General features: G+C 43.0%; 1 protein-coding gene across 6 annotated transcripts in view; it reads right to left on the bottom strand.

The window, feature by feature from the left end:
• The window catches only part of LOC137374375 (ribosomal protein S6 kinase alpha-3), a 139,440-nt gene that overhangs the window by 19,893 nt on the left and 106,157 nt on the right, over positions 1-13,390 (bottom strand). For all 6 annotated transcript variants that reach the window (XM_068040377.1, XM_068040373.1, XM_068040375.1 and 3 more), the window contains 3 exons: positions 2,094-2,216; positions 662-751; positions 265-423 (listed from right to left, as the gene is read on the bottom strand). In XM_068040377.1, coding sequence (XP_067896478.1) covers positions 265-423; positions 662-751; positions 2,094-2,216 — 372 coding nt within the window. The remainder of the gene's footprint in view (positions 1-264; positions 424-661; positions 752-2,093; positions 2,217-13,390) is intronic.

Genomic DNA, 13,390 nt, shown 5'->3' with positions numbered 1-13,390 from the left:
TAAAAGTTATATACTGGAATATCTCATTTTTTTTGAAAAAAAACTTTAAATTCAGAAAGGGTTCAATTTAGCTACAGAACTGTTACTTGAATTATATTCAACCTAAAAATGCAGGGGGCTTGAGGGGGCTTTTTCCCCCAAAAAGAGTCGATCCATGATATTACAGCATTAGCAGGCAGAAAGAATGAGTAGCATATTTTTTCTATTGCTGTTCTACTGTAAAAAAACAATCAAAATACTGGAAATGTATTACATTATATTTACCCCCTGTGCATGCAGATAGTCCATAGTGTTTGTTATGGTGTACAGTACAGCACTGGCTTCGCGCTCAGAGAAGAACTTTTGCCTGAGAATCTTGTCCAGCAATTCTCCCCCTTTCATGAGTTCTGTCACTAGATACACAAATTTACCATCATGATAAACCTGTAGAAATGACATGAGATCTATAATCAATAAAGAGCTAGTGACCATTTACAGAATGAACATCCCTTCCACACTTATTTTTTATTTTTTTTAAACAGCACTGGATATGAAAAATTGTTTAAATCATTGTTACTGGACAATAATAATGTGCATTACAATGCTATAAAATAGCAGAATATACAAGAGTAACCTACAGAATTAAGAAGACAATATGACTGTAATGAAAATCTGTACTTACATCTTTCAAGGTAATGATATTGGGATGCTGCCCATAGCGAAGCAGAATGTCAATCTCCTCAGAAGGATCTCTCTTGCTTTTATCAATTATCTAAAAAACAAAAAAGATTGCTTTGTGCAGGAAAGCACAACTGTGCATACATCAACACCCACTATATTAAGTGAACATCAAACTGCCGTATACGATTATGCAAGTGCTTTCTGATGTCTGCTTTACCAGTTAAATACCAATTTATAACAATTTCCAGATTTGATTTGCCCAAAATTGCTTTGGATTCACTTGCCAGAAGTGATCTTTGAGTGTTACAAAATTTGCGTTTAAATGTATACAAATACTTAATCTATAAATGCCACAGTGAAACAGTAATTGCATGATTGGAGCTATATTGAATAAAGCCAAAGCAAAATTAACAGCAGCAACATACCAGGCTTCCCCTTCCCTATACCTGATAACTCGACCACATAGCCAACTGGAACGTGACACTGCTTGCACTTTAAGTATTCTTTAGAAGAACGGGAATGCAATATGTCTTGTGTGAACTTGGGATAAGGTTCCACAGTGAAACATGAAGATTAGCTAGTTCTTATACATACTGATTTTCTAGAGATTTCTATTATTCTACTGAGTAAAGTCATGCACAATTCTGACTCATCACCACTGGACCAAAATCATGAAAATGCCCAGCTGTCACCTAGGGAGCACAATCACCACAGGACTACAGCAGTTCAAGGAGAAAGCCCACCACCTGCTCAAGGCAACGAGGGATAATCAATAAATGTCACTCATCTCAAGAATGAAAAAAATTGAATGTTATAAATCCTTCAGAAAAAGATGTGGCAGCACTTTGGGACAGAGACGAGAATATTAAGAAATAATTTTAAACAATGGCAGAGGAGGAATAAAAGATTTATGAAATGGACACAACTGTAAAACACAAGTCAGAAATTATTTCAGTACAATAAGAGGGCAATCACTAAATAGTCCATACTCGTCACTGATTCCATTCCTACCCTGCCCATCATTTCAGGCCATAACAGATAGTTTATAGCCTTAGCATCCTATTTGACCACGACTTGAGTTTCCCACTCCATATTCTCTCCATCACAAGGCCTGTCTACTCCCACCTCTGACCCAACCTCAGCCCATTTGCTAACGAAACCCTTATTCATACCATTGTTACTTCTGATTTGACTATTCCAGTGCTGTCCTGGCTAGAATTGAAAATTTTCAGCCTTCATAAACTTATCCAAAACTTTACACTCAAACTGAAAGCGGTTTTCCTATCTTCGCAGTTGTGTTCAGAAACAGACATCTAAAACAAGATTCACTTCAAAAGGTACTCTTCAGTCTGCAGCAATTACTATTGGAATCACCCTAAGTCACACATGACTTGTTCTGTAAAAATAGTAAATGCATGAAAGGAGGTGCCTACCTTGACAGCATAATCCATGTTAGAAGATTTGTTTACACATCGCTTGCAGATTGAGTAAGAACCCACGCCAATGTCCTCTTTCAGGTCATAATTGTCTACAAACTGAATACTGGTTCTGTGCAACTGCAAAAGAAGTTTGAAGTCAGTCACCAAACTTACATCAGCAAATTCTGCTTTCTGCTTAGTGAAGTAAAACGGTCATGAAAGTTTAGATAATTTGTAAAAACTCTGAACAGGAACCACGCATTATTTAGTTCATTTTACCATGGGTTAGTTGGAAAAGCAACATTATCATAACAGTGTGCTTAATCTCTTTAGCCTTATGCCATCTTCCACATATTCTCTTCACTGACTCTGGCCCTGTGAGAACCCTGCATTTGTCAGTCAGTTTCCCTTACTTACCTCTAATTTATATTTAAAAAAAGAAATATTATACATAAATGCAAGTTGTTGCTGCAACAAATGATAAAAACATAGGCGAAGAGGATTGCAACAGCCTAAAGAACACAGGAACAGGAGTAGGTCAACCAGTCCCTCTAGCCTCTACAGCCAATTAGATAATGACCAATCTGTATCTCAACTCCATCTACCTACTTTAGCTCTGTAACCCTTAATACCCTTTACTAACAAAAAATAAATGATAAGGTACAATCAGAACAGTTCTAATGAAAGGTCATCGACCTGAAATGTTAACGCTGTTTTTCTCTCGACAGATGCTGCCAGACCCGCTAAGTATTTCCAGCATCCACAGTATTTTGCTTTTGTTTGGGTTAACTGAAGCGGTCTAGATTAATAGATAATGGATGAGACACCAAATTATGCAAGTTTCATTTTACTGTTTGGCAAGATGAATGGATTTTAAAATTGTTTATCATCAAGTCCAGACATTCAAGGTGTGTGCATCCTCACCGCTTTCATATTTCATCTACTCTCCTTTCTCTACTTTCCTGACACAAGAGTTAACAGTACAGGTGTGGAATGTGAGGAGAGGCAGAATGGGACAGATTGGAGAAGAGATATAAAGGGATGAAGGAGAGGAAGAATGCAACCAGTTACAGGAGAAGTGGATTGGGACATGAGAAGTACAATGCGACCTGTTAGGGGAGAGGCGGAATAGGACCAGTCAGAAGTGAAAGTGGAGTGGGACCTTTGAGAGGGGGTGATTAGGACCAGTGGAAGAGGAGAAATGTTCCCTCTAAGGTGTGCGCTTGCGGCTGCTGTGCAATCTGGAATGTCTCGCACATTGAAATAAACAAGCCATTCACAATTTCGTGAAAGTTCAGTGACTTTTAAAATATAAGCTGCCCATGGACAACAATATTGCTTAAAGGGTTTGTAGTCCACCCAGTAAAAAGAAAATTTAGAACATTTACCATAGGTCCATTTAAAAAAGACTGAAAATTCCCATTTACAAGTAACTTACAAGGACTTGGTCATTACATTTTGTTGAAATTGTAATCCTAATCAAGTTTAAATGGTATTGGTATTGATTTTTTTAAAAAAAAAATCAAGCCATAAAAGTGAATTGAAAACAATCTTCATCGTTTTCTGGCTTACAGGCTATACTGTGCCCTCGTATTTACTCTGCCTTGAAGGGTTACATCAGCAGACTCTGACTTAGGCTATAAAAACAGATTAAATAGTCAATGGATAAGTGAACAGAAGGCATGCTAGATTTACAGGTGCTACATGTTCCCTGGTTAACCTCTATGGTTAGCTGCTAACACCCAGATTTTCTCTCTGGTCCATCTTTCTCTGATGGCTTCAGAGCAATTACCTTGTTTTTTTGAAGCAGAGAAATAATTTTTAAATGACAAATGGAAATTTTAAAAAGCCAAACAGAAGGCACAGCCAATCAAACATTGTTACAACTGAGGCAGAAGGAGTGCATAGTCTTTTCTCATTCCACTTCTCCACAGGTCACCACAATGTTTTTAAAAATGTTTACCCAGTTACCGATGCGGTCAATCATATACTCTACCCCTTTATCCCAGAATAAAATACACCAACCAGGTTTCTTTAATAAACAAAAAAAAAAAACATTATAAAACAAGACTTAACCAGTAAAAAAGTAAAGCATCAACAGATTGAAACATGAAAGTTCCCTTTTTAAAAACACACACGCACACAGAGGTTAACTGAAATTAGAGATTTGCTCTTTAGAGCTCTGTTACAAAAATAAAAATACTTTGGCCAAATACTTGCTAATTCTTATAGAAAAAATGTGGAAAGATGTCAGGTGTCCCTTTATTCTGGCGTCCCAAATACGTGTAGACAGCTGTCACTGGGATCATACTAAAACCATTCTTTCCAGGTGACGTTGAAGATCAGTTTGGCAGGCTTTCCAGGAGAAATGCAGCATCAGGGCTTTCTGGTAGGCCTTTCAGGAGGAATGCAGCACCAATTTCTCTATTTCTTACACTCGCTTCTAAGAGCTTCTCAAAGTGATGGGACAAGCAGGGAAAACTGTTACGATAGGCTGAGAGGATGGTGGGAAGGGGTTTGGGGGTGAAAGATCAGGACCGGCAAAAAGGTTTTGTAGGTGGGGAGAGGGAAATAAATATCTTGGTTGGTCATTGGGGGTGTGGAAGAGGGGCTTCGATCTTTAATTATTTAAATTTAAATTCAACGTGCAGTACTCTATAAAAATTTAAATTACCTGTCAGGGCTTGAAGCCCTTTAAAAATGGCACCGGCGTCTGCGTGGTGGTGTCAGACGCCGTTGCCAAGGACGAAGCGCCCACCCCCTCCATGTTACTGAGCCGCCGCACAAAGTATCGCGGCAGTTCCACGGCGCATGTCTCGTGCATGTGCCACGCACTTTTAGAAGCTCACCGCTGGTAAAATTCAGCCCAATATCTCTAGAGTCAAGACTCCTGACCCTCCATAAATCTTGACCTGTCACTTCTCTAAAAACATCTTTCCCAGGTCAAAAAGTCCCCACTGTGTACTTAACTAAAGACAGGTGACTTCCAGTAAGGGTTATTTACAAACCAAGTCCAAAAAACCTTCCGATGGCCTCTTTTTCAAAACAAAATCCAGCATCTATGGAATCCTTTTCGGTTTTAAAACACAAGTCCTCAAAATTTAACAAAAAATGGAAGTACTTTCGTAACACTTCTATCCTTGGAGGAATGAAACGCCATTTTTAAATGTGTTTCATTACAAGGAGTGGAGAAAATAAACTAGAAAATGAAAAATATTAAAACAGATTTACACATTCATTCTCATTCACTCTTTACCCGTAGCTAACAGTTCTGCTTTGTACCACTAAAATAAAAGCAAAATACTGCAGATGCTGGAAATCTGAAACAAAAACAAGAAATGCTGGAATCACTCAGCAGGTCTGGCAGCATCTGTGGAAAGAGAAGCAGAGTTAACGTTTCGGGTCAGTGACTCTTCTTCGGAACTGACAAATATTAGAAAAGTCACAGATTATAAACAAGTGAGGTGGGGGTGGGGCAAGAGATAACAAAGGAGAAGGTGCAGATTGGACCAGGCCACATAGCTGACCAAAAGGTCACGGAGCAAAGGCAAACAATATGTTGATGGTGTGTTGAAAGACAAAGCATTAGTACAGATTAGGTGTGAATACACTGAATATTGAACAGCAGCAAGTGCAAACCTGAAGAAAAACGACCTGAAAAAAACAGTGGGTAAGCAAACTGAACAAACTAAAATGAAATGAAATAAATGCAAAAAACAAATTGTAAAAAATGTAAAAAGGAATGTAAAAAAAAAAGAAAAAATAACTAAAAATGAAAGTAAAATGGGGGGCAGTCATGCTCTGAAATTATTGAACTCAATGTTCAGTCCGGCACGCTGTAGTGTGCCTAACCGGTAGATGAGATGCTGTTCCTCGAGCTTGCGTTGATGTTCACTGGAACACTGCAGCAATCCCAGGACAGAGATGTGAGCATGAGAGCAGGGGGGAGTGTTGAAATGGCAAGCAACCGGAAGCTCAGGGTCCTGCTTGCGGACTGAGCGGAGATGTTCCGCAAAGCGGTCACCCAGTCTGCGCTTGGTCTCCCCAATGTAGAGGAGACCACACTGTGAGCAGCGAATACAGTATACTACATTGAAAGAAGTACAAGTAAATCGCTGCTTCACCTGAAAGGAGTGTTTGGGGCCTGGGATAGTGAGGAGAGGGGAGGTAAATGGGCAGGTATTACACCTCCTGCGATTGCAGGGGAAGGTGCCCTGGGACGGGGACGAGGTGGTGGGGGTAATGGAGGAGTGGACCAGGGTGTCGCAGAGGGAACGATCCCTTCGGAATGCTGACAGGGGAAGGGAGGGGAAGATGCGACTGGTAGTGGCATCACGCTGGAGGTGGCGGAAATGGCGGAAGATGATCCTTTGGATATGGAGGCTGGTGGGATGAAAAGTGAGGACAAGGGGAACCCTGTCACGGTTCTGGGAGGGAGGGGAAGGGGTGAGGGTAGAGGTGCGGGGAATGGGTCGGACACGGTTGAGGGCCCTGTCAACCACAGTGGGGGGAAATCCTCGGTTGAGGAAAAAGGAGGTCATATCAGAAGCACAGTCATGGAAGGTAGCTTCATCAGAGCAGATGCGTCGGAGACGGAGAAACTGGGAGAATGGAATGGAGTCCTTACAGGAGGTAGGGTGTGAAGAAGTGTAGTCGAGGTAGCTGTGGGAGTCAGTGGGCTTATAATGGATATTGGTAGACAACCTATCCCCAGAGATGGAGACAGAGAAGTCGAGGAAGGGAAGGGAAGTGTCAGAGATGGACCATGTAAAGGTGAGAGAAGGGTGGAAACTGGAAGCAAAGTTGATAAAGTTTTCTAGTTCGGGGCGGGAGCAGGAAACTGCACCCTTGAGGCACTCCGTTCTCTCAGGTCTAACCCCGACGTGGTCATCAAACCTGCAGACAAGGGTGGTGCTGTTGTTGTATGGCGTACCGACCTCTACCTTGCAGAAGCTCAACGCCAACTCACAGACACCTCTTCCTACCTCCCTCTGGACCATGACCCCACCACCGAACATCAAGCCACCGTCCAAAGGACTGTCACTGACCTCATCTCCTCTGGAGATCTTCCCTCTACGGCTTCCAACCTCATAGTCCCACAACCCCGGACAGCCCGCTTCTACCTCCTTCCCAAAATCCACAAACGGGACTGTCCCGGCAGACCCATTGTGTCAGCCTGCTCCTGCCCCACTGAACTTATTTCTTCCTATCTAGACTCTACCTTTTCTCCGCTGGTCCAGTCTCTTCCCACCTACATCCGTGACTCTTCTGACGCCCTACGTCATTTTGACAATTTCCAGTTTCCTGGTCCCAACCGCCTCCTCTTCACTATGGACGTCCAATCGCTCTACACCTCCATCCCCCACCAGGATGGTTTGAGGGCTCTCCGCTTCTTCCTGGAACAGAGGCCCAACCAGTCCCCATCCACCACCACCCTCCTCCGCCTGGCTGAACTTGTTCTCACATTGAACAACTTCTCCTTCAACTCCATGCACTTCCTTCAAGTAAAAGGTGTCGCTATGGGTACCCGCATGGGTCCTAGTTATGCCTGTCTTTTTGTGGGATATGTCCAGCATTCTTTGTTCCAGTCCTACTCAGGCCCCCTCCCCCAACTCTTTTTCCGGTACATTGATGACTGTATCGGTGCAGTTTCCTGCTCCCGCCCCGAACTAGAAAACTTTATCAACTTTGCTTCCAATTTCCACCCTTCTCTCACCTTTACATGGTCCATCTCTGACACTTCCCTTCCCTTCCTCGACTTCTCTGTCTCCATCTCTGGGGATAGGTTGTCTACCAATATCCATTATAAGCCCACTGACTCCCACAGCTACCTCGACTACACTTCTTCACACCCTACCTCCTGTAAGGACTCCATTCCATTCTCCCAGTTTCTCCGTCTCCGACGCATCTGCTCTGATGAAGCTACCTTCCATGACGGTGCTTCTGATATGACCTCCTTTTTCCTCAACCGAGGATTTCCCCCCACTGTGGTTGACAGGGCCCTCAACCGTGTCCGACCCATTCCCCGCACCTCTACCCTCACCCCTTCCCCTCCCTCCCAGAACCGTGACAGGGTTCCCCTTGTCCTCACTTTTCATCCCACCAGCCTCCATATCCAAAGGATCATCTTCCGCCATTTCCGCCACCTCCAGCGTGATGCCACTACGAGTCGCATCTTCCCCTCCCTTCCCCTGTCAGCATTCCGAAGGGATCGTTCCCTCTGCGACACCCTGGTCCACTCCTCCATTACCCCCACCACCTCATCCCCGTCCCAGGGCACCTTCCCCTGCAATCGCAGGAGGTGTAATACCTGCCCATTTACCTCCCCTCTCCTCACTATCCCAGGCCCCAAACACTCCTTTCAGGTGAAGCAGCGATTTACTTGTACTTCTTTCAATGTAGTATACTGTATTCGCTGCTCACAGTGTGGTCTCCTCTACATTGGGGAGACCAAGCGCAGACTGGGTGACCGCTTTGCGGAACATCTCCGCTCAGTCCGCAAGCAGGACCCTGAGCTTCCGGTTGCTTGCCATTTCAACACTCCCCCCTGCTCTCATGCTCACATCTCTGTCCTGGGATTGCTGTAGTGTTCAAGTGAACATCAACGCAAGCTCGAGGAACAGCATCTCATCTACCGATTAGGCACACTACAGCCTGCCGGACTGAACATTGAGTTCAATAATTTCAGAGCATGACAGCCCCCCATTTTACTTTCATTTTTAGTTATTTTTTCTTCCTTTTTTTTTACATTCCTTTTTACATTTTTTACAATTTTTTTTGCATTTATTTCATTTCATCTTAGTTTGTTCAGTTTGCTTACCCACTGTTTTTTTCAGGTTGTTTTTCTTCAGGTTTGCACTTGCTGCTGTTCAATATTCAGTGTATTCACACCTAATCTGTACTAATGCTTTGTCTTTCAACACACCATCAACATATTGTTTGCCTTTGCTCCGTGACCTTTTGGTCAGCTATGTGGCCTGGTCCAATCTGCACCTTCTCCTTTGTTATCTCTTGCCCCACCCCCACCTCACTTGTTTATAATCTGTGACTTTTCTAATATTTGTCAGTTCCGAAGAAGGGTCACTGACCCGAAACGTTAACTCTGCTTCTCTTTCCACAGATGCTGCCAGACCTGCTGAGTGATTCCAGCATTTCTTGTTTTTGTTTCTGCTTTGTACCATCTTTGCACTCAGATAACTCAAAGCAAAGTTAAATCCTAGATGAAGCATCTACAATTACATTATTTTTTCCCCGCAATGTGGACAATCTTTAAGTGATAAGGGTGCAATAATAAACTCCATCGGAATAGTCTGGCATTCTGGTTTTTGAATTTTTCCACAAAGGCTAGGGGGTTATGATCAGTATGTACCAGTGTCTCTCTAATCGCGGCGGACATAAACCTCAAAACGATTAAGTGCTAGTAATAAGCCTAGGGTTTCTTTTTGCACTGTTGAATATCTTTTTTGTTGTCGATTTAGCTTTTTGGAAAAGTATCCTACTGGCCTTTCTATACCTAATTCATCATCTTGTAACAGGACTGCATGACCCCAGGTCACTAGCATCAATTGCTACCCTGAAGGGCTTAGTGAAACTTGGAGCAGCCAACACTGGTTCATTAATCAAAATGGCTTTCAGTTTCTCAAAAGATGCTTGACACCCCCCTGACCACACTACCTTGGTTTTCATTTCATGTAGCAAATCTGTCAGTGGAGCAGCTATAGTACTAAAATTTGGTATAAACTTGCAGTAGAAACCACACATCCCCCAAAACCTCCTGATTTCTCACTTAATCTTAGGGGTAGGGAACTCCACCAATGTTTGTACTTTTACTGTTCTTGGCAACACTTGTCCTCGCCCTACTCTCTGGCCGAGGTAAGTTACCCTTGCTTTTGCAAAGACACTTTTGGCAAGGTTTATTACTAAATCAGCCAACTGTAATTTTCTAAACACAGCCTCTAGTTGTTCCAAGTAGTCCTTGCAAGTGTCACTGTATACCAGCACATCAGGGTAAACCACAGTTAGGAACACTGGCTACCACTTGGTTCATTAGTCTCTGTAAAGTTGCTGGGGCATTTTTTTTTTTTTAGCCCAAATGGCATCACTTGGCGTTAGAAAAGATCGTCTGGTGTGACAAAGGCCGATATTTCCTTGGCTCGGCGTGTTAAAGGAACCGCCAGTATCCTTTTAACAAATCTATTTTTGTAAGAAACATGGCACTGCCCACTCTGTCAACAGTCTTCCAAGCAAGGAATTGGGTAGTAGTCTGCCTTTGTTACTGCATTAACCTTTCTGTAGTCCATTCAAAATCTAGTTGAACCATCAGGTTCAGGCTCCAACACCATTGGGGAAATCCAGCTGCTTTGACTGGATTCAACTGGGTGATTTACCAGCATGTATTGGATTTCTGCTTTTACCTGGGCCTGTTTCTCAGGACTTAAGCAATAAGATTGCTGTTTTAGAAGAAAGGATTCCCCTACATCCACATCATGTATAGCTAAAGTTGTACATCCTGGCTTGTCCCTACAGTCTCCTTTAACTGCCGTGAGTAGCCTAGTTAGGTCTTCTCATTGTTCTGCATCTAAATATGAAAGCATAGTGCCCAATCTCCCTAACCATTCAGTATTAGCTAACCGGATAGGTGGTTGTTCAATTTGAGAATTATCTAGGACTCCTTCTGCTTCATCCTCACTATACCTTTCATCCTTTCTGTCCCTACTACCTGACATACCTGTGCTTGCTTATCCTCCTCCCGGAGATGATACTGTTTCAACATATTGATCTAACACAGTCTATTCTTTTTCTGGCGATCTGGGGTGTCGATCAAATAATTTACTTTACCAATTCGCTTGACCGCTTTATATGGACCACAACCGTGCTTTCAGCAGTTCACCCTGTAAAGGCAGTAATACTGACACCTCATTCCCTGGTTGAAATGTTCGGGTCTTGGCATGCTTGTCTGCCCATTACATGGTTGTTTGGAAAACTTTAAACTGTTCCTGAGCCAATTTGCAGGCTCTTGTGATCCGCTCCCGGAACACAGATACATAATCTAGCACAGAAGATTTGTGTGTGTTCCAAAATCTTTTCTTTAATCAGTTTTAGAGGACCTCTTATGTCCATAAACTAATTCAGAAGGACTAAAACCGGTAGACTCATTAGGTGAATCCCTTATAGCAAACAGAAGAAATTCTAGCCCTTTATCCTGATCATGGGGATATTCATGACCGTATGCCCTGATGGTATCTTTCTAAAGCTCCCTGTATCTGTGGGTGGTATGCTGAAGATTTCAACTGTGCTATACCCAAATTACCCATAACCTACTGAAAAATTTTAGACATAAAACTGGAACCTTGATCCAACTGAAGCTCAATCGGTAATCCATATTTAGTGAAGAACTGGGTTAACATCTCTACCACTACCTTAGCAGAAATTGGGACCCGAGTAGCCATATCCATGACAGTGAGTATATATTGGTGTCCCACTTTTGTTTTCAGTAAAGGTCCTACACAGTCTACTTACACCTTCTACTAAATGGTTCCCCAAAAACTGATTTGGGAATTAGAGGTGCCGGTTTTTTGGCAGGTTGTGGCATGTATGGCATGTTTTTACAAAACCGCATCACGTCTTTAGGAAGACCTGGCCTGTAAAATGTAGATTTATACATGATTGGGACTTCCGGACTCCACATCGCGCCATAGGAATTTCATGCACTATTCTGAATATTTCCCGGCGATACTTGGGCAGTTCCACTATCTGGTGATCTTCATCCGCAGGTCTGTGAAGAGGTCTCCACTTCCTCATCAGAACCCTATTTTTAATATAGTAACTTCCTGGAACTCCCTTTGCCTCAGCTTCCATTAGAGCCGATTGTGCCACTTCATTTAAAGCTGGATCAGCTTGCTGAGCTTTGATCAGAGAAGATTTACTGAACATTCCCTTCGGATTATCCAAATCCCCAAAGAAAGTTTCAGATATTCAGCTGTCTGTCTGTGGTGCCAACTTTACCTCTGCCAATGGAACTTGTTTAGCCATTGCTTGGATTACTAAACATGAAGAAAAAAATTCCTGGAACCTTTTCCTGCAACTGTTATGTCTCTCTGACTTCACTTGGTCTTTCCATGACTACTGGAGAAGTTACTACCTTTGCTCCCGCCAAATAATTCCTCAGGAGTAAGTCAACTCCATCTACTGGCAAACTATGGACAACTCCTACAGTTAACGTTCCAGACATTAGGTCACACTCTAGGTGCACCCGATACAAAGGTATGGGTATATACACCCCGCCGATACCATTCGCTAAAATCTTGGCATTCAATGTGCTCTGGTGGAAAAGTTATGCTTCCCCCACCGCACCCCCCAGTTTGAGTTGCTCCTGTATCCCCAAGTGTAGCTATAGGTTTACCTGCCTCACTTGAGGAATAAGGAGTTATTTCTCAGTTTGACAAGAATTCCTTATAACCTTCAGGTACCTTGTTCACGTCCCCCACACTCTGTGGTTTTTGTATTTGGCCTTACAGCTACAGTCAGAGCTACAATCTGGTACGTAATACTCTTGGTCAGAGTCCCTTTCTCAGCATTGGCCTTGCGTACCCCAATAAGTCCCATGGGTTTACCCCGCAACTTCCAGCATTCTGCTCGAAGATGTCTCACCTTGTGACAATGGTTACACTTAGGCTTGCGGATCTCACTTCCACCCTCAGCATCTTCCTTTCTGGCTGAGCAGGAGATTCCGGAGTGCTCCCAGCTGTCCCTTCCTGTCCCAGCTACGTGTCTTTCTTTCACCCTCCCACCTTCTATCCTTCTCGGGTTTGTGGAGGTGACGGACAAAGGCTTGTAAACAAACTTGTAATCATCAGCGATTTACGCTGTCTGTCTGCTGAAACTTAGTGCTAACGGAGGGGGTGAATTTTTAAATTCTTCCAGGAGAATTAATTCCCTTAGGGCCTCATATGTGGCCTTTACTTTTAGTGCCCACATCCAACGTTCAAAATTAATTTGTTTTACCCTCTCAAATTCTATACAAGTTTGCCCAGACTGTCTCTGGAGGATCTGAAATTTCTTCTGGTATGCTTCAGGGACCGCGCATAAGCAGCAAGAATAGCATTTTCTGCCACCTCAATCTGCAAAAGCCTCCTCAGAAATCATGGCATAAAGCTCGAGCTTTGCCCATCAACCTTTGCATAAGCAGTGTCCAGCTTTGCTTTGATCACTTCATTTATCTGGCTATCCTTTCAAAAGAAATGAAAAATGCCTCTACGTCCCTTTCCTCAAACCTCAGGAGCACTTGTATAAATTTAAACAGCTCTCCACTG

Source organism: Heterodontus francisci, chromosome 10, assembly GCF_036365525.1.
Source record: "Heterodontus francisci isolate sHetFra1 chromosome 10, sHetFra1.hap1, whole genome shotgun sequence".
Taxonomy (NCBI): Eukaryota; Metazoa; Chordata; class Chondrichthyes; order Heterodontiformes; family Heterodontidae; genus Heterodontus; species Heterodontus francisci.
The sequence above is the reverse complement of the archived record's forward strand: the minus strand, read 5'-3'. Positions and strand labels throughout refer to the sequence as shown.